The sequence below is a fragment of the Dryobates pubescens genome, chromosome 7 (genome assembly GCF_014839835.1).
Source record: "Dryobates pubescens isolate bDryPub1 chromosome 7, bDryPub1.pri, whole genome shotgun sequence".
Taxonomy (NCBI): domain Eukaryota; kingdom Metazoa; phylum Chordata; class Aves; order Piciformes; family Picidae; genus Dryobates; species Dryobates pubescens.
The window spans coordinates 862317-888390 of NC_071618.1; the positions used below are offsets into that span (position 1 = coordinate 862317).

General features: G+C 43.2%; 1 protein-coding gene across 1 annotated transcript in view; it reads right to left on the reverse strand.

Moving 5' to 3' along the window:
- Positions 1-3552: 3552 nt before the first annotated feature.
- Positions 3553-26074, reverse strand: part of CRACDL (CRACD like) — a 52665-nt gene continuing 30143 nt past the window's right edge. Inside the window, exons 7-11 of the mRNA XM_054163127.1 lie at positions 25762-25992; positions 21297-22896; positions 7523-7722; positions 5672-5807; positions 3553-4079 (exon numbers count right to left, since the gene is read on the reverse strand). Of these exons, the coding sequence (XP_054019102.1) occupies positions 3934-4079; positions 5672-5807; positions 7523-7722; positions 21297-22896; positions 25762-25992 (2313 nt within the window). The 3' untranslated portion in view covers positions 3553-3933. The remainder of the gene's footprint in view (positions 4080-5671; positions 5808-7522; positions 7723-21296; positions 22897-25761; positions 25993-26074) is intronic.

Consider the following 26074-nt stretch of genomic DNA (forward strand, 5'->3'; position numbering starts at 1 on the left):
TTTGGCCTTAAGATTTTATTATGCTTTGCTGAACATAAAAGATAATTTAGTTTTAAATTTTTTTTACTTAAAATTACTAAACATTAAGAGGCAGCTAATTAGAATAATCCAACTAATAAACCACATAAATCACAAAAATCTAAGGTTTCGCACTGAAAGATGCCTGGTATGTGATTTCATCTGTATTGTATGCAGTCCTTCTCCACTGGGAAAAGCAACTGCTCGCAGATTGTCACCCTGCTTGTTAAACAGCAAGCCAAGGATGTCTCGTGTTGCACTTCCAGCAGATGGAACTTGTTTTTCAAATCCATTTTGGTTTTGTTCTTTACGTTAGTTTATGTGCATGAGTCACAAACAAAGGGTGAATTTTTACATTTTATTTCCCTGCTAGATGTTATACACCAATAATATATATTGCAGCTGCCTCAGCAAAATGCATGAGCCTGAGTCAGTCATACTGCATCTCAGCTGGAAAAATACTATGATGTCCTTAGGAAAGCTGATCAGATCTGAAAGGCTCTTCTTGTGGTATCAAGTGTGAAGCACAACTCACTGTTCATATAGAGAAGAAAAATATTTGCATCTTTCCATTGCTACAAACAAGCCATTTGACCAAAGAAGAATACACAGGCCCTAAAACTATTTTCTGCCTATCTGTTGACAGGACAGCTATAGCAAGACCTACATGAATGACCCATCAAGTTAGAATGAAGAAATCTGGGTACAGACCAAAGCCGCAAGAAAATAAAAATGCCCTTAACCATCGTATCAGAGGTTCAGGTAACCAAGTGTCTTCTCCTGCACAAAGCCCAGGGCCACTGGCACTGACAGAAGAATATGAAGAAGACAGGCACACCACCTCCCGAACTAAGCCTTTCACAATCTCCTAAGCCAAGGCCCTGGCTTGCGTGTTGAGCAGCACTTGATGGATTTTGTCTTCCACTCATTTTTCTAACTGCGTGTTGAAATCATTTAGACCCTGGGTGTCTACAACCTCCTATGACAATCAGTTCCAATGTAATTATGCATTGCACGAAAAGAAGCATGTAATAGATTCATAGTACTGTTTCAGTTGGAAGAAACCTTTACAGCGTCTCTGAAGCATATTTTGATATATTTAAATTCCTGCGTGATTATGGCAGAATTGTGAGTGTATTTCATATAAACCTGACAAGCCTATGGGACTGCAGCCCTATTCTCATGTAGGTCAGGTGAAGGTTGCTTATGGCCTTGTAGGGATCCACAAAGCTGACCGTCACTGCTCACCCAGTCAATGCTGAAATTCGAAAGTGAGTCAAGCCAGCAGAAACCAAAAGACAGCAGAAACCAAGAGACAGCAGTACCTGGACCACATTGCGATCGATGACAAAATGCAGGCTGATGTCCAGCCCACACTTGCTGCTTCAGCATGCTCCCAAATTCAGATCCCAAATGCTGCCTGAGGTGTAGGGCCGTACTCTGTGAAGGTCTGGTTACCCCCTCACCTCCCTAACATATCTGCAAGGGAAAGGGGACAGGGCTTGTCATCCATGAGAATGTGCAGATCTTGTGACGATACCTCCACCTCTTTTCTCCATTACTCCTGAGCATCTGTCTATGAAAATAGGAGATAGTCCAAGAAATTTGTATTCTTCCCCATACAGCTGTACAGGTCATGGTCCAGGTATTCAGTCATGTTTCAACACAGTTTTAAACCAGGAGATAATTATAAGGAGACAAATTGTACCTTTAAGGACATTTCTTGAAAACACTGTGCTTTTTGGGTGGGGTGGCAGTAATTAGAGAATACAAAGTTGTTCTTTTTTAATATATATTCCTTTAATATAGGAACTTGCTTCTTTCAAGATTGCTGCAAAAGGTAATAGCATGTCTTAAAATGACACTTTATGCTAATTCATTATTTATCACAGAAAGCATGTTCTGGAGACAGGGAGTCAAGTTTTTTTAACTGTATATGAAAAAATTACCTATGTCTATTGTAGGTCCTAGAGTATGATTTGAATGCCAAAAAGGAAAAAAAAATCACTTGAGGTTATTGCTCATGGGAGAGCAGCCTATTTGGGTTATTGAGCCCTTTGGGTTATTGAGCCCAAGGTTGCATATCCTGTAATGAAGTTACCATTTCTGCTGGGGATCTGTTTTAACAGTGAGCTGTCTTGCCACTTCCAAATTCAATGGGTATGCCCACACTGCCTCCTTCTGCATAAAGGAGAAGACCTTAAGAGAGCTGGCAGAAACCCATTTGCATTGGGACCACTGACAGATACTGTGATGGGCTGTAGGTCTGTGCATGCATGCAGCAGCCATGCAGACTGATTTCAGCAGCCATGCAAGCTGATTAGTCTTATCCAAAGGCTTTGATGAATACAAAACTTGGTTTTCCTCCTTCTGTTTTTGATAGACAACCTGTCTGAAAACTGTTACCAGTGTCTTAGATATTCACATGTTCCAATGCTCTTGGTTTCTTTATTCATTACAAAACAGTTGTCATTACAGAGGAAGCTCAGCTTTTCCTCCCCACTTCTTAGAGAAGGCAAGATTTCAAACCTGCAAATGCAGGTGTTAGGAAACTGGAAGTTTCCTAGAGTCTCTATTTTTTCCAAAATCAATGTTAGAGTGATAAGAACAACAAAATCAAAAATCCAAACATCAACCTAGGGAGTGCAGCACCAAGGCAGCACTTCACGTATGAATGCACAAATTTAAATGCCTGCCTTAGCAGCGAGGCATTTAATTTCAAAGAAATTCTGTAACAGGATTTGTCATTTGCTTCTTTAACTCTCAGGGAGGTCCTAAAATATATTCAGAGTGATTTTGATCAATCAGCAGCAATGATTTATCTTGTCAATCTTGTTAAACAGTTGAAGAGCTTAGGAGAATTCATGAGCAGGAGTCCCAGTCTGGTGAGAGAGGCTCATGCAGATGCCTGTGAGCATGCATAAAGGTAGGAAAAGTAACAGAGATGCTATATGCTACTGGTTTTTAAATGAGAATAATTAGGGTCATAATTAAGGTGATCCATGAAGCTGATGAAGCAATGAGGTTCACAGTTTTCCCAGAATTTCAGTTTGGACATTAGCTCAGGGCTGTTCAGTCCTTATTTTTTGACTAAATTCGTATTATCATTGCTGCTTCTACTATCCTCCTAATAGAGAATGATGATTTCACATAAAGGAAAGGCAGTTGCACACAGAAGGAGCTGAGAAATTTTTATTCATGGTCACGCATAGATGTGTGTGTTTGTGCCTCAAGAAATGTAACCCAAGCCCAGAAACTGGACCACAGCTTCACAAACAGGCAGCTCAAGCAACACATTTTATAGATTTACAGATTCACAGATTGCACTGGGTTGGAAAGGTCATCTTCTAACCCCCTTGCAGTGAGCAGAGACAACTCCCAACTCCATCAGGCTGCCCAGGGCCACATCAAGTCTGACCTTGAATGTCTCCAGGGACTACTCACTAGCAGCTATTAATTAATACCTCCATGGGCCAAACAGCTTTGATAGAAAGAGTGCCAGGTGATTCAACAGAATCAAGATGTTGGTGCATAGTCTATAAATGTAAACAGAGAGAACAAATAAAAATATCCTGCAACAAAGAAGCTCAGCAAAGTTTAGCAAAGATCCTGTTTTGATGCAAATGTCAATTTAATGCAGAAAACACAGGAAATAAGTAAAGCAAAAGTTTTCTTTTCCAAAGTATCAGCATGTCCTTAGCATAATTTAAGCAATCTATTGCTAACTATTGAAATCCTGATTGCTACAAAGTTGAAGGTAAACTTTTTGACTGCACCTATTGCACACTTTCTCCACAGCTGTGTAATAAACTCCTTCTCCTGTATCAAGAGATTCTCCATGGTGATTAGCTGGTCTGTAGAAATTCTGTTATGTAGCTGACTTAATTATGAAAGATGCTATCTGTCTTCATCATTCTATTTTACAATCCGTGGCATATCACTCCAAGCTTGCGATTTCTTTTTGGCCAGTTCCATCCACAACGGTTGATCTGGAGCAGCATTATTAGCTTTCTTCAGGTGGCTTATTTCCTCTTTATCCACCACTGCTGGTGATGGAGCTACTGTGAATAAAACATATGGACATTTTACCTTTGCTTGCTTCCATTAAAAACTTCCCATGCCGTGACCTACAGTAGAAAATCTTTACATTTCACAGTCTCACAGTATCACCAAGGTTGGAAGTGACCTCAGAGATCACAGCATCACAGTATCGCCAAGGTTGGAAGAGACCTCGAGGATCATCGAGTCCAACCTGTCACTACAGACCTCATGACTAGACCATGGCACCAAGTGCCACATCCAATCTCCTCTTGAACACCTCCAGGGATGGTGACTCCACCACCTCCCCAGGCAGCACATTCCAATGGCTAATGAGGAACTTTCTCCTCACCTCGAGCCTAAATGTCCCCTGGCGCAGCTTGAGACTGTGTCCCCTTGTTCTGGTGCTGGTTGTCTGGGAGAAGAGACCAACCCCTTCCTGTCTACAACCACCTTTCAGGTAGTTGTAGAGGGCAATGAGGTCACTCCTGATCCTTCTCTTCTCCAGGCTAAACAACCCCAGCTCCCTCAGCCTCTCCTCACAGGGCTGTGCTCAAGGCCTCTCACCAGCCTTGTTGCCCTTCTCTGGACACATTCAAGTGTCTCGATGTCCTTCTTAAACTGAGGGGCCCAGAACTGGACACAGGACTCAAGGTGTGGCCTAACCAGTGCAGAGTACAGGGGCACAATGACCTCCCTGCTCCTGCTGGCCACACTATTCCTAATGCAGGCCAGGATGCCATTGGCCTTCTTGGCCACCTGGGCACACTGCTGGCTCATGTTTCGGCAGGTGTCAATCAGCACCCCCAGGTCCCTCTCTGTTTGGCAGCTCTCAGCCACTCTGACCCCAGCCTGTAGCTCTGCATGGGGTTGCCGTGGCCAAAGTGCAGCACCTGGCGCTTGGACTTGTTGAATGCCCATGAAAGCTTCTTTTGCAATATGTTACTGAAGAGAGAAACATTCTCTGCTCAAAAGAATGTAATGTTTTCCTCATCACTGACATCTTTTGGGCCCTAAATTTACCAAAACCAACATGATGACCTGGGTTCTTTGCAATGCCCTGTTAAGACCCAGGCCAAAGAACAGAAAGTCTTTTCATTAGCAAGAACATTCATTTGCAAATTCTTTCTTTACCCAACCCTCAACTCACAGGAATTCGAATACCTTCAAAACTTCTGCCCCTCTTTCAAATTTGAATTACCAAAGAGATTTGAAGTTATTGTGGGAGGACTGATGGACTGTTTATGATCACATCATTCCAGCTTACTAAAGAAACCACATTAAAATTGAATGCTACTGAAAATATTTTTGCATGCATTTTACATTTTGCACTAGGATAGTGCATTTGGGACTCTGTCTCATGAAACAGCCTAGTGCTCTCAATTCACATTTCTTTCAACATGAGTTGAAACTCTAAAATCGAAAAGGTCAAAAGAATATGCTACCAAGTAAAATCCCAGATGTGGGTGCTGAGAAAACAGTCTGCCCTTGTTGATGTGGGGCTACTGAAAAGATTAGGATCTAACCCCTACTCTATTTCCAGCACACGCAGGCAGGATTTCTTCTGACAAGGCTGTGAGAGAACAGCCTACATTTTAAGCATTTTGTTTCCTACCCGGGACATAATGCAACAGTGTATTGGTTCTCAGCAGCGACTCTTTCCCTTCAGGTTTCGTCTCTTTCTTTTGTTCTTCAGAAGTGGTTTTAGGTGCCAAGTGTGAAGGTTTGCTCCACTGATGCTTCACTGGCCCCTAGGCATGGAGAGGGATAAAATCCAAGTAACATTCAGTGAATGAGACAAGTTTGTAAGAACATGAGCAAAGGGAGTAGACATGGTGTGTGTCATGGCCACACATGCTCACCACATATCGGTCCTGTGCTCTCACTTAAGCTGATACCCGTTCTGAAAGCTCTGGTTCTTTCATGTTAGCATCTGGGATACTCAACTTCACAAATGAAAGCGATCCCTCTGTGCCTTTTGTTCATAATGGTATCTATGAGTAGGTTGTTACAGTCTTCAATGTATTCCAAGTCCTTTGCACGCTTCTACTAGCACAGGATTTGGAAACAGCCTCGTTCTCTTATGTTTTCCTTCCACCTCCCAAATTTTGTGGGTTAGAGCATTGTATTTTTGGATGGTTGACAATAAATGGATTTTCCATAAAAAAGAAATCAAACACCTCCTCCTATGGATTTTCTTGCCAGTATCAAGAACTACCCTGAAGTGACAGTGCCTGGTGCTATGTGGGAGAAGGAGAAAATGGGAATAGTACAGTGGCATTGAGCCTCATGCGCTGCGGTAAAGATCATCTTGGCATATTTCTTCTCTGTTAGCTGATATAGGGAAATAAAATGCATGGCATGAATTTTAGGGGATGTTGCCAACTAAAATCTGGAGTTTCCTATTCTGACACAGAAAGTGTTACTTGGGATCATTTAAACTCGTGGTGTTTCATATGCTATGAGAATGATGAGCATTACTGCAGTTCATACTGCCTAAACATTTTATTAGGCATTATCTCTTGTTAATCTAACCACATCCATTTTTCAGCATCTAGAGATCTTTCCTTACTCAGGGATATAACGTAGCTACCTGAGTTTCTAACAGTACCGTTTGAAGCAAGAAAGTAGGCCCTTTGCACTGGGAATGCTATACTGGTGCAGGACACACAGCTCCTGCATCAGTACAGGGTTCTTACTGTGCAGGAGGTGATACAAGCAGTACGTGCATGCCGCTACCTCCATGAGCTAGCTCTGGTACCTGGGAAGCCTCATTAATATTCTAGATTAATGCCAAGCACTTCTGCTGGCACATCTTTGTCATCTGGGAGGCTCACTTGCTTACAGGTATTACCCTCTTTCTTATGGCATCTTTGAAGAGGCAACATCAACCCACATTCCATGGCACCACATTGGTGTCTGAGTTATCCATATCCAGACAACCACAATTTATATCTTGGCACTGTCTGTGACTGCAAAAGCTATTTTTATTCTATCTCACTTCTCAGGGCTCTAAAAATTGTTACCTAGGAGCTTCTGGGACCAAGCTGTTCATTCAGTCTTAAATCAATCAGGAGGTATAGGATGTTCAATGAAATGCTGTGTTAGAAGGATAGTTAGAGTCCTTCTGTATTGAGAGAGATCCGAGACTGCACAGTTTAGCACCTCATGTTGGCTATTTTAGCATGAAATACACACATTAGATCTGAGAAGTAAGCACTGGGCAACCAAGACATTTTATACAGCTTGCATAGTTCCAGGATTTCTTGGAGACAGAAAATTCCATATCTGAACATTCACAGAGCTCTGCATCAGTACGACATTTCCAAGAGCAGTGTCTTTGTCACTTAGGATTAGATTCATTAAGTATCTGTAATCATACAGCATGACTGGTAATACAGAGGCAGATCCAAAGAATACTATAGGAAGGTGATAGGAAAGTGTCACAAATTTGTACTCTAAGTACCTCTGTTTCTTCCTTCCCTTTGTTCTGTTTCTCTGTATCTGACTTAACATCCAGAGCCACAAGTTTCTCTCTGTTGAATTCCTGCTCCTGCTGCATGCCCCTCTGCTTTTGCCTCGCTATGGAAATCCAGGCTGGCTCCACAGGAGTATTGGGATCTTTTCCAGAGTCTCCAGCAGCCACGGCGGAAGGCACACTTCTCTCTGTTGACAGATAATTTATGTACATGGTTATATGAAAGAGTTGTAATTAGCTTCAGTTCACACTTGCTCCATATGCCAATTGTTCCCAGGACATGTGACCAGCCTGGGTAAATAGGAATTCTGTTTCATTTGGACTTCAGAGAGCAATCTTCATGTGCTCACTGTGTTTTAGTTTGGCTAGAGTCACAGTGTCACTGCCCTCACATAAGGAAAATGCAGAAACATGAATCAACCTTCAATAATCTACCTTTTTTTCCAAGGTCTCCTCTTCTGCTCCCTCCTCCCATCTGCTTTGTGGCCTCTTAGAGACAAGCAGCAGTTGATTTAAAACTGAACACAGCCAGAGCGTGACATGGCAAAGGCTCTCCCTGCTGTGGCTGCTTTTGGCTCCCATTCTTCTCATGCTCAGGCAGCAGCAGCCAATACCTTGGTCTGGTTCTTGCCTTCCTTTCACCCCTTTAGGAGCAGCCTCCCTCATGGAGCACCTTGGTGCCTGCAGTGCTGTAGGTGACTGAACACAATGTTCTGTGGCATCTGAGCACACAGAAATAGGGTTAAAAATCCCCCAGAGTCAATTTATGGTCTTTTGACATAAGTTTTACTTTGACTTATTTCTGCTGATTCTGACCATGCTTTCCACTGGGGCCAGTCACTTTCACCATGCTCTATCAGAACTGAGATCTCAGTGAGACATGAGGGGGAAAAAAGCACTTTTGAGAGCAATACTTAAAGGGTGGTTGTCAGGAGGATGGATCCAGTCTTTTTTCAGTGATGCCCAGTGACAAGCCAAAAGATAATGGGCACAAACTTGAACATAGGAAATTCCATCTAAACATAAGGAGGAAGCCCTTCAATCTGAGGATGGTAGAGCACTGGAAAAGGCTGCCCAGAGAGGTGGTGGAGTCTCCATCTCTGGAGTCATTCAAAACCCACCTGGATGCTGTCCTGTTAACCTGCTCTAGGTGAATCTGCCTTTGTTTTGGTTTGGTTTTTTTGTTTGTTTGTTTTTTGTTTTGGTTTTGGGTGTTTTGTTGGGGTTTTTTTGGGGGTGGGGGGGGTGGACTTGATCTTCAGGAGTCCCTTCTAATCTCTATTATTCTGTGATTCTGTAAAGTGTCATAAGTACTATCCTGCTGTCCTCACAACTGCTAGCCAGGTGTGACCATTTTAGGCTGTGCCTTTAAGAAAAGGGACACTTGCTGGAACACTCAGGCTGAATGTTTTTGGTGAAATAATGAAAACAAGATATTCTGAACTAATTTAATTGGTAGATTGGTAGAATGCAACTTTAAGTTTTAGTTCAGTTTGAGCCTCAGTCTCAGTCTGTCTGTCTTTTTCAGCCTGTTTTCAGTCTCTCTCTGAGCAACAGCTGCTGGACGGAGTTGACCTTGAACTAACAGATAAGAAACTAATTCTTGCATACGCTTTGAGCTAACAGAATTTCCTCCTTAATAATTACCTTTTCTCTCTCTCTAACCCTTGTAAATATAGCTTATTCATATCTTTGCTTGTAAATATAGCTTATTCATATCTTTTCTTCTCCGACTGAGTTAGCTGTGGTTTCTTTGTGTGTGGGAGAACTGAACTTTCTCTCACCACCACACCAGGAATGAGCAGTATCCCAAGGTATGAGGAAGTGAGACCCTCTGCATTCAAATACTATGTGATGGGAATTCCTCTCTATATGGTGAGCTGAACTGGGTGAAGAGAAAAGCCTCAGCCCCTCTGTTAGCTCCAGCTCACAGGTTCTCCACTTCTTCATTGGTACATGCTGCACTCAAAATTCAGTTTTCTAAGTAATGCGGAGCCTCTGCATGTTTTAAAAGAGGAACAAGAACAGTGCTAAAAGCCTGATTTAAGCTTCTCACCCTCAAATCACGCATGGTCCTGCCCCTAGGAAAAGCTACCCAGTCAGCATTCTGGTCAGGGATCTGGGAGGAGGCAGACACAATCAGGAAGGACTACTGCCCTCAAGTCCCTTGAGGCTCAGCTGCTGGTGTACAGCATAGGACCTCATGGAGCTGTCAGACATGTTTCTGGAGGGCTATGGTCTAATTTAGAGTAATGTGGCCCCATCAGAAAAGCAGACAAATATCTCTGAAGGGATATTTGAGGTGCCTCATAAAGGCATAGGAGATGAAAGGGATAATGCTCTTACACGGAGATGTAGTCTACAAACTCAGATACATTCTAAAAGCCCACAAACTTCTTTGGTCAAGCATTTTCTCAAGTCACTGTTGTTCATCACTAGAGCCAGAAAAGTTATTTGAGCAAGAAAATACTGTAAAGCCTATGTCAGCTAAAAACCACAAAAAGAGAAAGCACAAGTTTTGCTTTAAGATCAAAGCAAGACCTTTTGCCAATTGATGTTTGCATTCCCCTTCACATTCACCTCATGATCTTGGAAAACCTCTGAAAGAAACAAGGCACTAAGTCCAGCTGCACAAATGCAGCACAGTCAAAGCACAGCCCCCAGATTCTGAACACGCTTCCCTCCCTCTTGCATGGGAAGCTACTTAAATTCTCTGCATCCTACCTACACATCCAAGTGCCGGGTTCTGCACATTGGCCACAACAACCCCATGCAGTGCTACAGGCTGGGGTCAGAGTGGCTGGAGAGCAGCCAGGTGGAGAGGGACCTGGGGGTGCTGGTCGATGGTAGGCTGAATGTGAGCCTGCAGTGTGCCCAGGCAGCCTAGAGGGCCAATGGCATCCTGGCCTGCATCAGGAACAGTGTGGCCAGCAGGAGCAGGGAGGTCATTCTGCCCCTGTACACTGCACTGGTTAGGCCGCACCTCGAGTACTGTGTCCAGTTCTGGGCCCCTCAGTTTAGGAAGGAGGTTGACTTGCTGGAGCGAGTCCAGAGAAGGGCAACGAAGTTGGTGAGGGGTTTGGAACACAAGCCCTATGAGGAGAGGCTGAGGGAGCTGGGGTTGCTTAGCCTGGAGAAGAGGAGACTTCAGGGGTGACCTTATTGCTCTCTACAACTACCTGAAGGGAGATTGTAGACAAACAGGTGGATGTTGGTCTCTTCTCCCAGGCAGCCAGCACCAGAACAAGAGGACACAGTCTCAGGCTGCACCAGGGGAGGTTTAGGCTGGAGGTTAGGAAGAAGAGAGAGTGTTTGCCCATTGGAATGGGCTGCCTGGGGAGGTGGTGGAGCCACCATCATTGGAGGTGCTCAGGAGGAGACTTGATGGGGTGCTTGGTGCCATGGTTTAGTTGATTAGGTGGGTTGGATTACTTGATGGGCTGGACGCGATGATCTTGAAGGTCTCTTCCAACCTGGTCTATTCTATTCTAGTCTATTCTACACTGGGTCTTTCCATGCCAACAGCTATTGATCCTGTAATCTTTCCCCCTTCACTGGCTGCCCTTTCTTAATTTTGTCTGATTTTACAGGCTGATAGGGAATAAGGCTGGGAGAGATCTCAAGATGTCACCTAGTCTATCCTTCAGTCAAGATCAGTTTCACATAAACGTATGTATCTAACCTATTCTTGCAACCCTCCAAAGACAGGACAGGTCTCTCTGTCTCCCTAGACAACCTATCCTATGGCTTGGCTGTTCTTCCACTATTTTTTTCCCCTGTTAGGCAAGTTAAACCTTTCTTGCTCTAATTTGGATCTTTAACTTCTTCTTCTATATACAATGTGCATGAGCAGATCACTTACAGTGTCCTTGTGGCAGTCTTTTATGCAGCTGAAGTCTTGGACCACGTTTTGCCTAACTTTTAACTTTTCTGATCAGTCACATTCTCTGATCACTCTTGCTTTTGTAGGTGTTGCCCTAAATTGATCCAAATCTGCTTCAAAACTCAGTGCTCCAAACTGTCACACTGCACTTGAGATGAAATGGTGCCAGCATCAGGTAAAGCAGAAGGACTACCCACCTTCAGCTGGGATGGCCTCCTGTACAAATCAGTCAGCATCATCGGTTTCTTACACAATCTTATTATTCCTATTTTGTATTTAGTTTGTGAGCTCCAGATCATGTTACTTCCTCTCTTCCATTCCACATTTGTATCTGTGCATTGGAATATTTTTTTCACATATACAGAACTTTCTACTTCCCTGTAATGAAAATCTTTTTGTACTATGTTTCTACTTTCTCAAGATGACTCTGGTTTCTGTTCTTGTTCTCCAGTGTGCGCACAGACTTCCCAGCTTGGTAATACTTGCAAAAGTAATAAATACACACTTAATTCTGTCACCCATGTTCTTAAATATACTGAATAGTGTTAGACCCAATATGGCCACCATCTAACATGACAGTGACTCATTAGTTGGCACACTCAGTAGCTTTACATCAACCCAATCAACGGCTTCACCAAGACTATTTATAGGAGTGTCATGATATGTGTAAGAATGCACTATGACACCAGTTGTTATTTGCTCTTGAACAAGACATGTTGGTTGTAACTTACACATGGTATCTTGTAGACATTTAGAAACACATGAAACATTCCTTTCAGTATTTCATATTAAGTGGTATACAACATACTTTCTTCCTCTCTCTCTTCTACAGCTAAACTCCTTTTTCAAGATGTGCCACTTTCTCAAGCCTTCCCATATCTCCCACAGTTTGCAAAGATAACCACTAGCAGCTCAAGGACTGCTAATCTTTAAGTATCTCGGGCAAACTTCATTAGGAGCTTCCTAAGTAAACCCACACAGTTAAATTGATGGCCTTGAACCCCCCTGGCACTCCATCTGCACCTTTTTAGGTTGTGAGCAATTTAGGCAGGACCTCTTAATGACAGGATCACAGGATTTTAGGGGTTGGAAGGGACCTCTGGAGAGCCTCTGGAGTCTAACCACCAATACACCGTACAGCAAAACCAGGTGCCACACCTCATCAGTTCCCAAAGCACTACTGATATACAGATTGACTACCAATACTGAAGGTGATGGTGGTGTCTAGTGTTCCTCACAGGTGAAGATCCATGACCCAGTACGTAAAGTAGCTTTTCACTTCAGTTGCCTTCTGTCCAAATGAGTCAATTTGTTTTCCTAGTGTTCTGTAATGAATACGCATCCAACAGTTACACTCAATATTACAAAGGTGTTTCCCCACTGAAGACTCCCTGTGCCCTGCTGGGCTCATCCTGTAAATCCATCCTACCAAAAATACCCTTTTGCTCTGTGTACAAGCCTCTTCTCAGCCCAGAGAAGACTGGTCTTTTTCTCTGACTGTGTAGCTACAGACATGCATCCTTTCCCACCACATTTTACCTTCCTTCACTAATGTCTCAGTGCTTAGAAACACCAACATTACCCTGAAGGCCCTTTTCAATCCACTCACCAGCTTCCCCATGCTACTAGGAACCTGGCTTCTGTCTTAACACTGCAAGTAATGTACCTCTTAGTTTCTGTGACTCAAAATCACCCTTTGTGCATTGTCCCATTTTCCCTGTCATACCACAAGAACTTTCTGTAAACACCAGCTGAAGTGCACGTTGTTCCTCCTCTGCTCACAATCAATACGGAGAGAATTGCTGCTATGCCCAAGCTCTATTTACTGCACTACATGCAGTGGTCTTATCGCTTCCTGTGCCCTTGCTTCTCTGTCTTCCTCATGGATTTAGATTTCATCTTTCTGTTATTTTGACATGCATTGCCCAGCACAACAGGGTTCCCCGTCCTGCAGTAGCATGTCTGGAGGCTGCTATTGTAACAGTGCTTTTTGTAAAGCAGATACTCTGCTGAAGGCACCAAGCACTTCTGCTCTACAGACAATTCTCCCTGATGAGACACCAGACTTCCTAGTCATGACAATTAGGAAGCAGCCTAATTAGAGCCAAGTATCATTGCATAAGAGATATCAGAATGCCACTGTGACAGTAGGAATCAAAAGCTCTTTATCATCATCTTAAAAGATTTTATATGTATCTGTATGAGCCTGACTTAGGACAGCCAAGTACTATCACCTAGAGAGGATCAAAAGCTGATCTGCTTCTGGGAAGGGCATTCTTGTTTCTTTAAGCAGTTACATTCCACCCTCATTCTTATGAGAGTCTTTGTCGCAGAAAGGTAAGGTAGGCAAGGTAGGGAAAATACCTCCTTTGCAGCAAAAAAGTATCAGAGGCAACATCTGCAGGGTTTGCTGCCTCATCCAACCTGGCTGTTTTTATTAGTAGTAGTAGTGGTAGTAGTAGTCAGCCAGAATAACTGTAAGGGGTAGAATACTTATATATTATCTTTGCCCAGAGGTACACATGCCCTGTTGTTCCCATTAGAAGGATGAAAGGTGATGAGGTAATTCAGGAGGCAGTACAGGCAAGTGAGTTGGCAGTTTAAGGTGATCTGAACCTCTCCTACAAAGCTCTTGGTACCCCAAGGGGCACCCTGAGGCCAAAAGTTACTTCACAAGAGAAGTGCTGTTTTCACATCATCCTTCGTTCAGAGGCTGTCTGACCACCCTGAACAAGTCCTCCCTGTCTTACTGCATCTGGTCATGAGGTAGTCTTTTACGGTTCAAAATATGGCAAAGGCATTTAAGGAACCGGATAGCCAGAGTGGAACCAAAAGTACTCAAAAGCACAATCTAATTCCTGCTTTTGCTGCTCATCACATGCACAGCAGCTAGCACAACAGCTCCCAGCTGATAAGTGCCACTTTCAGGGAGAAATGCAGTACACAAATGTCAGCGGTGGCATCCTCTGCAGGAAGCTGTGTGAGTTTGACAGGCCACAGCCGCCGCAAGCATCCCATGTTTTACTTCTCTGGCAAAGCAGGGCTGAACAGATTGCTTCCACAATACACTTGTGAGAGTTCCTGAGTAAAACTAAAATCTGAATCATATTCTTCAGTCCTTATTACAAATAACAAACATGTTATTTGAAACAATAAGCTATTCAACTTGTAACTTAATAACTTCATAAGCTGATACAGGGTATTGCTGGCAGCGATTTGTTTCTCATTCATTCACAGTTTTCACCTCATGATTGCATCTTTCCCTGGTTTCCTTGGAGCTGGCTCGTCCTCAGGCCTTTTGAAAGACAAGCCAGAACCCCTTCTTCCCATCAGTATAACTCACCAACAATGGGAAGATACCAAGTCAGAACTTGTAAAGCTGTCAAGCTGCTCTGTGCCTAATGTCACCATGTATTAAACCTAGCATGTAACGTAGGCTGTCAAGCTGTTCTGCTGTGGCAGAAACCACACTCAGAGGCTGCTGATGCCCTCTCTTTATGTCAGACACACATACAGTTGCAAGGCTAGCCACTCTGTATTGTCACTTCTGCAGCTTCCAAAATGACCCCCCAGGATAAGCCCTGAAGCCAAATGATCCATAGACACCCTCTCAACTCTCTCCTGCAGATCAGAATCACCCAAGCTTTCCTCTGCTGGGTCTGACAGTGACCGGGGTGGCTGCCTCAGTCGTCCCCATAAAGGGAAATCCCCCTGCTCCAGCCCTGTTAAATGCATGTATCTGTTTCCTTCAGTACCTTACTAAAACACTTTCCTTCAGGCTCAAGCTCTGCTCTTACAGATAAAATTTCTTCTGCCTACATATTGTGGAAATTAATGTGAGAATTTCCCATTGATAGTTGGATATTATCCTTCAATGTTTATCAGACTGGTTGTGTGAACAATAAGATAAAACATTAACCTTCATGTACAAAAGTGATATGTGACTGGCTTGGGTTTGTGCATTGGTTTATAAAACCACAGGAAGTGAAAGAGAAACATACATGTATTTTTATCTGTTGACAGACACATATACTCAATGTATTGAACTATTTCTGGGGGTGTATGAGCTGCTTATGTGGATCACAGAATCACAGAATGTTAGGGGTTGGAGGGAACCTCAAAAGATCCTCTAGTCCAACCCCCCCGCCAGAGCAGGATCACCTATACCAGATCACACAGGAACACATCCAGGCAAGTTTTGAATATCACCAAAGAGGGAGACTCCATAACACCCCTGGGCAGCCTGTTCCAATGTTCTGACACCCTCACAGTGAAAAAAAATTTCCTCATGTTTGCATGGAACTTGCTATGCCTCAGCTTCCACCCACTGCCCCTTGTCATGTCATTGGGCATCACTGAGAAGAGCCTGGCTCCATCCTCTTGGCACTCACCCTTCACATATTTCTAAACATTAATGAGGTCACCCCTTAGTCTTCTCCAAGCTAAAGAGCCCCAGCTCCCTCAACCTCTCCTCATAAGGAAGATGTTCCACTCCTTTAAACATTTTTGTGGCTCTGTGCTGGACTCTTTCAAGCACTTCCCTGTCCTTCCTGAACTGAGTAGCCCAGAACTGGACACAATATTCCAAAAGCTGCCTCACCAGGGCAGAGTAGAGGGGGAGGAGAACCTCTCTGACCTACTAGTCACACCCCTACTAATATAACCCAGAATGGCCACAAGGGCACATTACTGGCTCATTGTCATCCTACCATCCACTAGGACCCCAGGTCCTTTTTCCCCTCACTACTCTCCATCAGGTCAGTCCCCAACCTATACTGATACCTGGGGTTGTTCTTTCCCAGGTGCAAGACTCTACACTTACCCTTATTGAACTTCATTAAATTTCTTCCTGCCCAACTCTCCAGCCTGTCCAAGTATCACAGTCTCACAGTATCACCAAGGTTGGAAGAGACCTCAAAGATCACCGAGTCCAACCTGGCACCACAGACCTCACGACTAGACCATGGCACCAAGTGCCACGTCCAATCTCCCCATGAACACCTCCAGGGACGGTGACTCCACCACCTGCCCACTCCCTGGGCAGCCCATTCCAGTGACGAATGACTCGCTCAGTGAAGAACTGTCACTGAATGGCAGCACAACCCTCCACTGTGTCAGCTGCTCCACCCAGTTTTGCACCATCAGCAACCTTGTTGACAATGCACTCTGTGCCCTCATCCAGGTTGCAGATATATACTGAATTGTACTGGTCCCAGTACTGACCCCTGAGGGACTCCACTAGATACAGGCCTCCAACTAGACTGTGCATAACCACAACAAAGACATATTTAAACATTACCCTGAGATACAGGGAATGGTTATTGTATTTATTTTTTTTTAGAGATAGCCTCAGATATTGTACTCATTTCCTTTAAATCTAAAAGCCTTTGCATGCACAAAATATTACAGAGGCTCTTTATAACATGTAAACCTCATGCCTGAAAATGAACACCTTATGCCTGCAAGGACTGCAAAGAGTGGTTGCTCTTCATACACAGCTGTGCAGGCAAAAGGTCAGAAGAAGAATATTAGAGCCTTTTGAAAGTCATACCTCTAACAGCAAGCAAAGCTAACTTGTGGGTTCCCTGCATATTTTTAAAGCAAACATACTCAAAACTAATCCAAACAACTTTACACAGGGAGGTAACACGTCCTGTACACGACAGTGTCATTGTTTCATAACACTGTTTATATGCATGTATATTTAATTCCTCACTGTTGTGTGTTTGTTGGTTAATAAATCACCAGTTATTTTAAGACGGGCTTTACAAATGCCTATGGCATTTAATGTATCCTGGCCTACATACTTCCCTTTGTTTGTTAAAGCAGTGCATGCATTTCTGTCACTGTACACACCCTTTCCTTAATTTCAGACAAAGCTATTCTAAGAATTCTGCCTAAGTATTTTTGACATTTCTTTCTTCTCTAAGCTGCTCTGCAAGGTATTTGACTTCTGTTTGGATCTACACCACTGATGCCAGGAGAGTCTTTTTTCACACAAGAAACTGCTATGTTTGCATCAAAGTCTAGTCTGTTGCTGGAAAACAGCCATATGGCAAAATAGCCAAGCACAACCAAAAAAGCAACTTCTTCTGAGGAAAAAAAAAAAGAAAAAGAAAATGAAAGACAGCTTTCTCTTTCTTTTCAGCTGTAGGCAGGAAGGCATTAAAGCAATGTCTTGTTTCATGTAGAGAGAAATACTCTTCTTGTCATTTCAGAGCCAGATGATGCACACCAACTTCATTCACTGTTAGGCTCACCAGCCCTGCTTGAGCTCCTGTTCTCTGTTAGAGCATGTCTCCCCACTGCAGCTCCTCCTCAGTCACTGATTTTTGCACAGGGAAATTCACACAAATATTTCTTATGGTTTTGCTCCTGTAATAACCTGTTAGCAAATGTTAATTGTTTCTGTCCTTTACAGTATTTATAGCAAAGAGTATTGGCCCCAAACAATGCAGCTCAACTCTTTAATTCTTGCAAAGACTTGTGCCTTTAGCTCCAGAAAGTTAAATATTACTCCTCCTAAGGGTGAATAATTCCATGCAGTCATTAAAGGGCACCCTGCAGTCTGACAGAAGCTGCTAGTTCCCCAGAAAGCTCTGGAGAGCAGATTTGCTGCTTTTGCCTGGGTTGGTAAAGCCAGCATCCCACCAGCCCTCCTGTGGCCTTTGGTATAGAATAGAATAGAATAGAATAGAATAGAATAGAATAGAATAGAATAGAATAGAATAGAATAGAATAGAATAGAATAGAATAGACCAGGTTGGAAGAGACCTTCAAGATCATTGCGTCCAACCTATCATCCAACACCACCTAATCAACTAACCCATGGCACCAAGCACCCCATCAAGTCTCCTCCTGAAAACCTCCAATGATGGTGGTTCCACCACCTCCCCAGGCAGCCCATTCCAATGGGCAATCACTCTCTCTGTATAGAACTTCTTCCTAACATCCAGCCTAAACCTCCCCTGGTGCAGCCTGAGACTGTGTCCTCTTGTTCTGGTGCTGGCTGCCTGGGAGAAGAGACCAACCTCTGCCTGTCTACAACCTCCCTTCAGGTAGTTGTAGAGAGCAATAAGGTCACCCCTGAGTCTCCTCTTCTCCAGGCTAAGCAACCCCAGCTCCCTCAGCCTCTCCTCATGGGGCTTGTGTTCCAAACCCCTCACCAACTTTGTTGCCCTTCTCTGGACACGCTCCAGCAAGCGTGCTGAACCAAATTGCTCCTGCTCACCCCATGACACAGCAAACAGACTTTTTTGAGATGAGTGTATGTCAGAAGGGAACTGCACCCCCATACATCATCATTTTATACCATGCTTTCTTGTTCAGCACAGGCATTTCCTAACACACAGCAAGAAACTCCCCAACAGCATAAAGCGTCTCCTAACAGTGAGCACAGCTCTTTAAAGGGCTGATGAACTCGAGGACTAGGAGAGGGCAGGGTGGCAGCATTAAGGGTAGTTGGACAACAGGAAAAAAAGAAGTAGGTGTCCCACCAGATCAGGAGGCCAGAGACAGCTAGCAAGCCATGTGATCCACAAAGAGTTGCACTGATCATGCTTGTCAGATTTCTCCAGCTTCCAGTTGCAAAGACAACTCACTGGGCTGAGGAAAATGCTCTGAAATCATATTTGGGCCCTCATTGCCTTCTGTGGCTCTCCTATGCCAAACAGAGGGGCGTAGTTTCTGGGATCACTGTGCAAATCCTTCCACCAAGGCTGGTGTGGTGAGAGGGCAGGCAGAGGAGGTGGGCATACTTTGTTCACCCATGACTTCAGGCAGCCAGCTCAGGCTGATATGGCAACTGAGTGCAAGGAGATGCTTGAACATATATCTAAGGGAGAAAGGTCTGCAGCAGCATAGTTATGACCTAATGACAATTTGGACCAGACTGGTTTGCATTTAGAATGAAATTCTCTGAGTCCTGGCATGCCCACATAGAAGAACTTAAAGTGACTTAAAGATATATATAAAACCTTAGCAGCTTTGTTTGTGATACAGTAAGATCAGTGGGGCAGAAGAACACTAATTACCATCGCAGATCAGTCTGAGCCACCATGTTAAACAACCCCAGAACATACACATTTGGTGTAATACTGTCAGGTGGAGAGGAATGTGTTCAAAACAGGGCTCCCTGACTTGCAGATGCAGGTTCAAATTTCATTTGTGTGCATTGCTGCCAGGGTGACCAGGACACAGCTTTTGCCCACAGACCCTATTTTGCAGAGGACAGTCCTGAGCCTGGGGGAAGAAGTCTCCTTTATCCCAAAGCCAAGGAGACAGAGGAGTAACCTCAAGGAGAAACATGCTCCTCAAAACCATTTCTTCTTCTTCTCCCCCCTGCAGCCCTCACTGTCTTCTGCTTTGCTTCCACTGCAGGCATCCTGGGACTCAGCAAGAGGGATGTGAAAAAATACCATGTTCAGGAGCACTAGTACTCCCACTGCTTTCCTCTGTCCTCTGCCAGACCAACCCTCCTGTGATACGTCTCCTCACTTGTTGTATGACCCTCCCCAAAAAATCAGTCAGAGATCTGGGTGTCACTACAAATAATCAACTACTCCTCAGGGAAGGGCAGGGCAGGGGAGAAAACTCCTCTAAAGGGAGTGTTGTGATTATAGAAAGGGAGACTGCCTTGCCTACATGTGCAGGGAAGCTCTGTGTGGATGGCTGTGGGAGCCTTGTCCAGATATGCAGGCAGTGAATCTCCTCCTTTATGGCCACTGGGAGAGCAGAAAACAGGCCAGAGCCCTGTGAAAGTACTTGTGATGCTGCAGCAGATGGCAACTGTCCTTTGGGGTGTCAGCAGGCTGCCTCTGGGCCCAAGAGGAGACTTTTGTCACCCTACTGCTGTGGCCTGCTGTGTCCTGAAGTGTTCATTTGGCTTGGTGTTCACCCACTCCAAAGCTCAGAAACTGAAATCAACTAGAGAAGAACCATGGAGAGGAGCTCTGTAATGGCATAAAGAAACCTTTTCATTTGCTTGGTCAGCATCTCCTCCTTCTATTCTTAACATCAAGCTTGTGACCAGACACATTTGGGGTAGGGAAGAAGTTTTTGTCACATATCAGAAGACCTAAAGATTTTTTTCCCCTTTCAGCTGTTCTCTTAAGCAAGGAGCAGAGGTCTCCTCCTAGAATTGCTTAAGTGTACTTCACTTAACTTGTTTACTGTTGTTGCAAAGACCTCAGACAGTGGTGCCACTTCCAGTCTTTTCCTTTCTCTGCAGGTAGCACACAGTATATCAGTCTTCAGAGGATTGCTTTTCCTTTTTTTTTTTTAACTCTAACCTAATTATATAATACAGACAAGAGGGTGAAATTTAACCATCTGCAGCAGGCTGATATTACAGTCTTGCCTATAAGATCAGGGTAGTTAATTTTTGTTTTTTAAACAAGGAATGAGTAATGTTAAAGATAGATAAATTAATCAGCCAAGCTCATGGGAGACAACAAATAAATGGCGTGTTGAGATGCCAGGCAGTTACTAGTATTTCTGCCTCAGTGCTATAGTGAAAAAGGAGGTCCAGAGGTCTGAGCCACTCATCCAATGCAGGGCACTGTGTGCAATATGTGTGCTTGGCTTTTGAATTGCCATACAGCAGCTTTAACTGGGAACACTTAGTGATTTGATATTTGTGTTGCACAATACTGCAAGATTCACAGGCAAAAGTACCTTATTCTGTCTATGCTTTTCCCCTCCTGTTCTTCTGGTAATGTTTTCAGCAAGAGAGAATCAGGGAGCAACACCACTAAAGGCAGAGCTATCACCTTGTGCTCACCAGTGCTGAGTAATGCAACAGGGCTGCCTTGTGCTCTCTCACAGGTAAGGTCATTCATCACAAGCTAATGTAACTTTATGAAGTTTTGGCAGTCTTACCAGACACTTGAGAAGGATTTGTCTTTTTCTCCAAGTCTTTATCTTTGTTTCTGGGAGAGCAAATAGCTGTGTCCTGCTTCTCCTTGTTTGCAGTAGTATTTGAAAGTGTTGTGTTTTGCAGGGCTGGCTTTTTAGGCAATGGAGGTTTGCTACTGAGCTGTTCAGAGGACTTTGCTTTGGGTTTGATCTTTTCATTTAAAGAATCACCAACATTTGTATCAGCTGGTTTTTTGGTCTGTGCCTTATCTCCTTTTAGAATGGAATTCAACCCCTCATTTTCTAAATTAAACTCTGCACTGTATCTTTTAACTCCTTTTGATTCTGGTGATGAGTTCTCTCTAAATTTCAAGGACAGTGAGGTGGATCTAAGTTTCACTTGAAAAGGACTTCTATATTCACAGCTTGGCTGATTCTGAGATACCTCTGAAGAGTTGCTTGGTGCCAGCCCCACATCAATAGATGGCAAAACGCAGCCAACTGAAATGTCTCTAGGCTGGCCTGTGCTCTCAGAGCTGGACTCTGGCGGCAATGCCTGGGTTTTGTTGCTACTTTTTTCCTCCTCCAGATCTGGTCCCTTCTGCAAGTCTTCTTTCCACTTCTCATTTCTCAAGGAGACCTGTACTTTGGACAGGAAGAATCCAGTATTTAAAGTGCTTTCCAACTCTGATCTTTCTGGGAAGTGTACACTTCTGGTCCTTGGTCTCTCCCTTGCAGAGGAGACAGAAAACTTTCTCGAGGCACTGAGTTCATTGGCTGCTTTTTCAGCTTTCTCCTCCAAAAGTTCCTCCTTGTGTCCCACTGACTGACTGTTCTCCTTACCAGAAGCAGCTGTCTCTTGTGCAGTCTTTGTTTTCTCTAGAGAGCAGGAAGCAGATGATTCCATCCACGTTGAGGAAGCAGGATGTGAAACATGGAATGAATCTGTGGGCTGTAAAGAACCTATGTGCTTGCTAGACTCTGAGAGTAGAGCAACCTCTTTCATTGCCTCTTTATTACAGGGCATTTCCACAGGTATGTGATCAACCTGCTGTATATTTTCTTCTGACCCTTCCAAGCAAATGCTATTCTTACTTACAGAAATATCTTCTTCAGGTGGTATTTTATTTACTGAACACACAGAAGGAAGCTCCTTGGTTTCTTGATTTAAAATATTGATTGACACATTTCTCACATGCCCAGACAACAGAATTGGTGTTTCTGAGGAGTGTTCTTGCTTTTGTACTTCACTCTCTGGACTGGAGTAGGAAGAAGTTGCAGAGTCTTTGCCTTCTAACAGCACTGGGCACTCAGACTTCACACACACTGTTTCCAGTGTTGGTTGGGAGCCCTCTCGTTTATTCTCTCGTAGCAGGGCTTCCTGTACAACAGCAGACTCAGAAGCAGGCTGAGTCATTGCTGATCTCAAAGCAGGGGGAAGGTCCTCAGGCATTCTGAGCTTTGAGCAGGAAGCCACATCCTGTGCTGCAGCTGTGTTGCATGGCAGTTCTTGTCTGCTGGGTTTGAATACAGCATCTGGCAAGTCTGTGTGCATCTCTTTTTCAACATCCTCTTCTTCTTCTGGGGTACAGCTCAAATCAGTCAGAGATTCTGATGGGGTCCTCTGCAAGAAAGAAATTCAGAAGCTCCATCACCATGCACAGATTCACTTTTTTTCTTATTCATCACTGCATTTAAAATAAGATCTTAGAAAGCAAGGCAATACTTGCCTCCAACTCTGAACTATTTTCTTAATCTACATACTGGATGGTTTTTTTATCCAAGCAGATCCTGGAATAATATATTTGACAACCAATATAAAAGTAATCAGTGATGCTTCCTTCTGCACAGCTAGTGCTTTCATGCCTTTGTTGATGAGAAGTTCTTCAAAACAACGGTCATTGGAGTGTCCTTGGCACTTGATTCCCCAGAGCATACTGGATATGTTGTGCTGGGCAAAAAGCAGTACTTGAAGGAGAAAAATCTGTCCCTTTGTATTTTGCTACTGCATACTAGCATTAAAAATAAAACCACTCATTCTTGCAAGAAGGAAGGATACATGGAAAGAGGAGGAAAAATCTCACAAGTCCACCCTGTTAGTGCATTCTCTGCCAGCTGAGTATCTACCCCCATATGGCAGTCTTCTGTCTAATCTTACTGCCATACAGCTTTACAGCCTTGCCTCCTTTCTGTAAAGGTCTTTTTCTTTCAAAAGTTAGACTATTTGATAAAAGTTTATAAAGGCATGTTAGTTATCTGTGAGATCTTGTGGTTAAGCTTCAGGTAAGGACTGGCTAAATACAGAGGATTATTTGAAAGAACATTACTAAGCTGCTGAATATGCCTTTTCATGTGGTGATTTACTGCAGCTTGTTGGGTAAATATGTATTTTGGATGTGGGCCCTAATTCTAAGAACACAAAACTTGCATTCTGAAGATACTTTGAGGGTTCTTCCAAATTCTTGTTTTGCAAATGCAATTGCAAAGACAGAGCTGCAATGCCACCTGCATTCACAGTCCATGTGCACCGAAACATAAAAGCAGAAGACATCAGTTAGGTCAGGCACCAAAAGATTAGATTTATATTATCAGAAGCTGTGAGCACTCTCCATGGAAAACCAGGAGATCTGGGTCATCTGGCAGTTTATAGGCAGATTGGACAAGGCAATTTTTTCTCAGTAACAATGTTACAATGGCAGGCAAGGTTTGATCAGCGAGTTGTTGTTTTACGTGCTTTTCTAAATGAACGGCCTCACCATTGTGTGCTCAAAGCGGTGCTTATTGAGCTTAAAAACCACTCACAGATTTTGGGAAAAACAGAGTAAGAGCTAAGTAATATTTAAAGACAGGGGGAATAACATTCCTGGCGTTAAGCAAGCTGATTTATTTGCTTTAATTTATTTAAAACATTGAAAGAAACAAGAAGGAATAAAGTGCAAATACTGTAGTAAGAGCTGCAAACTTCAGGTCTAGAAAAAGGAAGAAGAATAAAGCTATGCCTTTCATAAGATATGACACAGATATGACACAGTAAGATCAGTGGTGTTTTTAAAAAACACTCTTTCATCTTTTTAAATAACTTTTTAATACTATGCAACTTTTTTTTTTTTTTTTTAAGTTTCTGTAGTGCACATAAAGGGTTTACAAGTTTTGGGGCAGAACAGTCTTAATGTACGCAATTTGTCCAACTAGTCACAACTTATTCTTTCCGTACTGGTTGAAAACATAAATCTGACTGTATGTGGAAAGTTAGAACAGAGGGCACAGTCTCAGGCTGCGTCAGGGGAGGTTTAGGCTGGAGGTTAGGAGGAAGTTTTACACAGAGAGAGTGATTGCCCACTGGAATGGGCTGCCTGAGGAGGTGGTGGGGTCGCCGTCACTGGGGGTGTTCAGGGCGAGGCTTGACAGGATGCTTGGTTCCATGGTTTAGAATCATAGAATCATAAAATCAATAAGGTTGGAAAAGACCTCAAAGATCATCAAGTCCAACCTGTCACCCAAGACCTCATGACTACTAAACCATGGCACCAAGTGCTTGATACCATCTTGCATTCATATGGGAAGCGATAGAGGATATCCTTTGCTTATCTTTTTCTTTTGACAGTTTTATTTACTTCTTTTGTACATTCTCTCTTAATAATCTTTTCCCTGACTATTCCCTGGTCAGATTAGTCAAAACTATTGCAGTTTATCACACTTGCTGGCCTTCTTTATACACATTTTCCAGTTTTGCTCCATCTGTGGAATTAGTGCAGGAAGGGTCTGGACATACATAACTGAAGGAGTTGTATCCTATCTGGTGCAGTAATGATAATAGTAGTTTTGATAATAGTTCGATATAGTAGTTTTGCTTTTTTGATTGTAGTTTTAACATAGTGGTTTGTTCTGGTCTTGTTTGTATCCCATGACCTGATTCTTTAGTGGTCATGCATATCTGTCATTGTATACATAGAATACATACATAGAATACATACATAGAATAAACCAGGTTGGATTGGGTAGTGTTGGATGATAGGTTGGACACGATGATCTTGAAGGTCTCTTCCAACCTGGTCTATTCTATTCTATTCTATTCTATTCTATCATCAAGCTCCTCTATCAATAGTCTCTCAAAGACTCAGGATATTATAGGAACTTTCAGAGATGGAAAGCTGTAAAAGCTGATCACAATACTTTCAAACATGTTTTATTGTTAAAGTAAGTAATGAAACAGTCAGCCCCAACTTACGTGTCACAAATAAGATAATAAACCGTACTGCAGATAAATATAAGAAGAAATTGCTTGTCTCAAGAGTTAACAAGTAATCTCATAATATTTAATCTGTTCCTTGTGTCTACTCCAGATATACAGTCCCATAAAATAATGGATACTAAACCCCAGTGAAGTATGCATGCCCATACACAGCTTAGATAGCTGAGTTTGAAATACACAGTCCAGTGAAAACTCCCTGGGTTTACGTCAAAGGTGACACTTCAGTTTCACAAGTACCTGAGAAAATCTTCTCATTTTACTGGACCTCTGGTTCCGGGGTTTTATTAAAAGCCTGTGTTTAGCAGCAGAATTATCCAAGCAAGAGGAAAACTCAGGTGGAGTGTCAAAATCGGCTGTGGGTGAGATGGTACTGTCAGATATCTGGGGAGCTTCAGTTTTAGTATTTCCATGCTTAGGGAACAGCTGACTGTCTGTAGAGCGAGATCTAGAAGAAGGACTCGATGTAACCTGAAAAAAAAAATCCAAATAGAGAATTGAACAAAGAAACAAAGATATGAAAATAATTGCACCAATATGGGACCATCTTTAT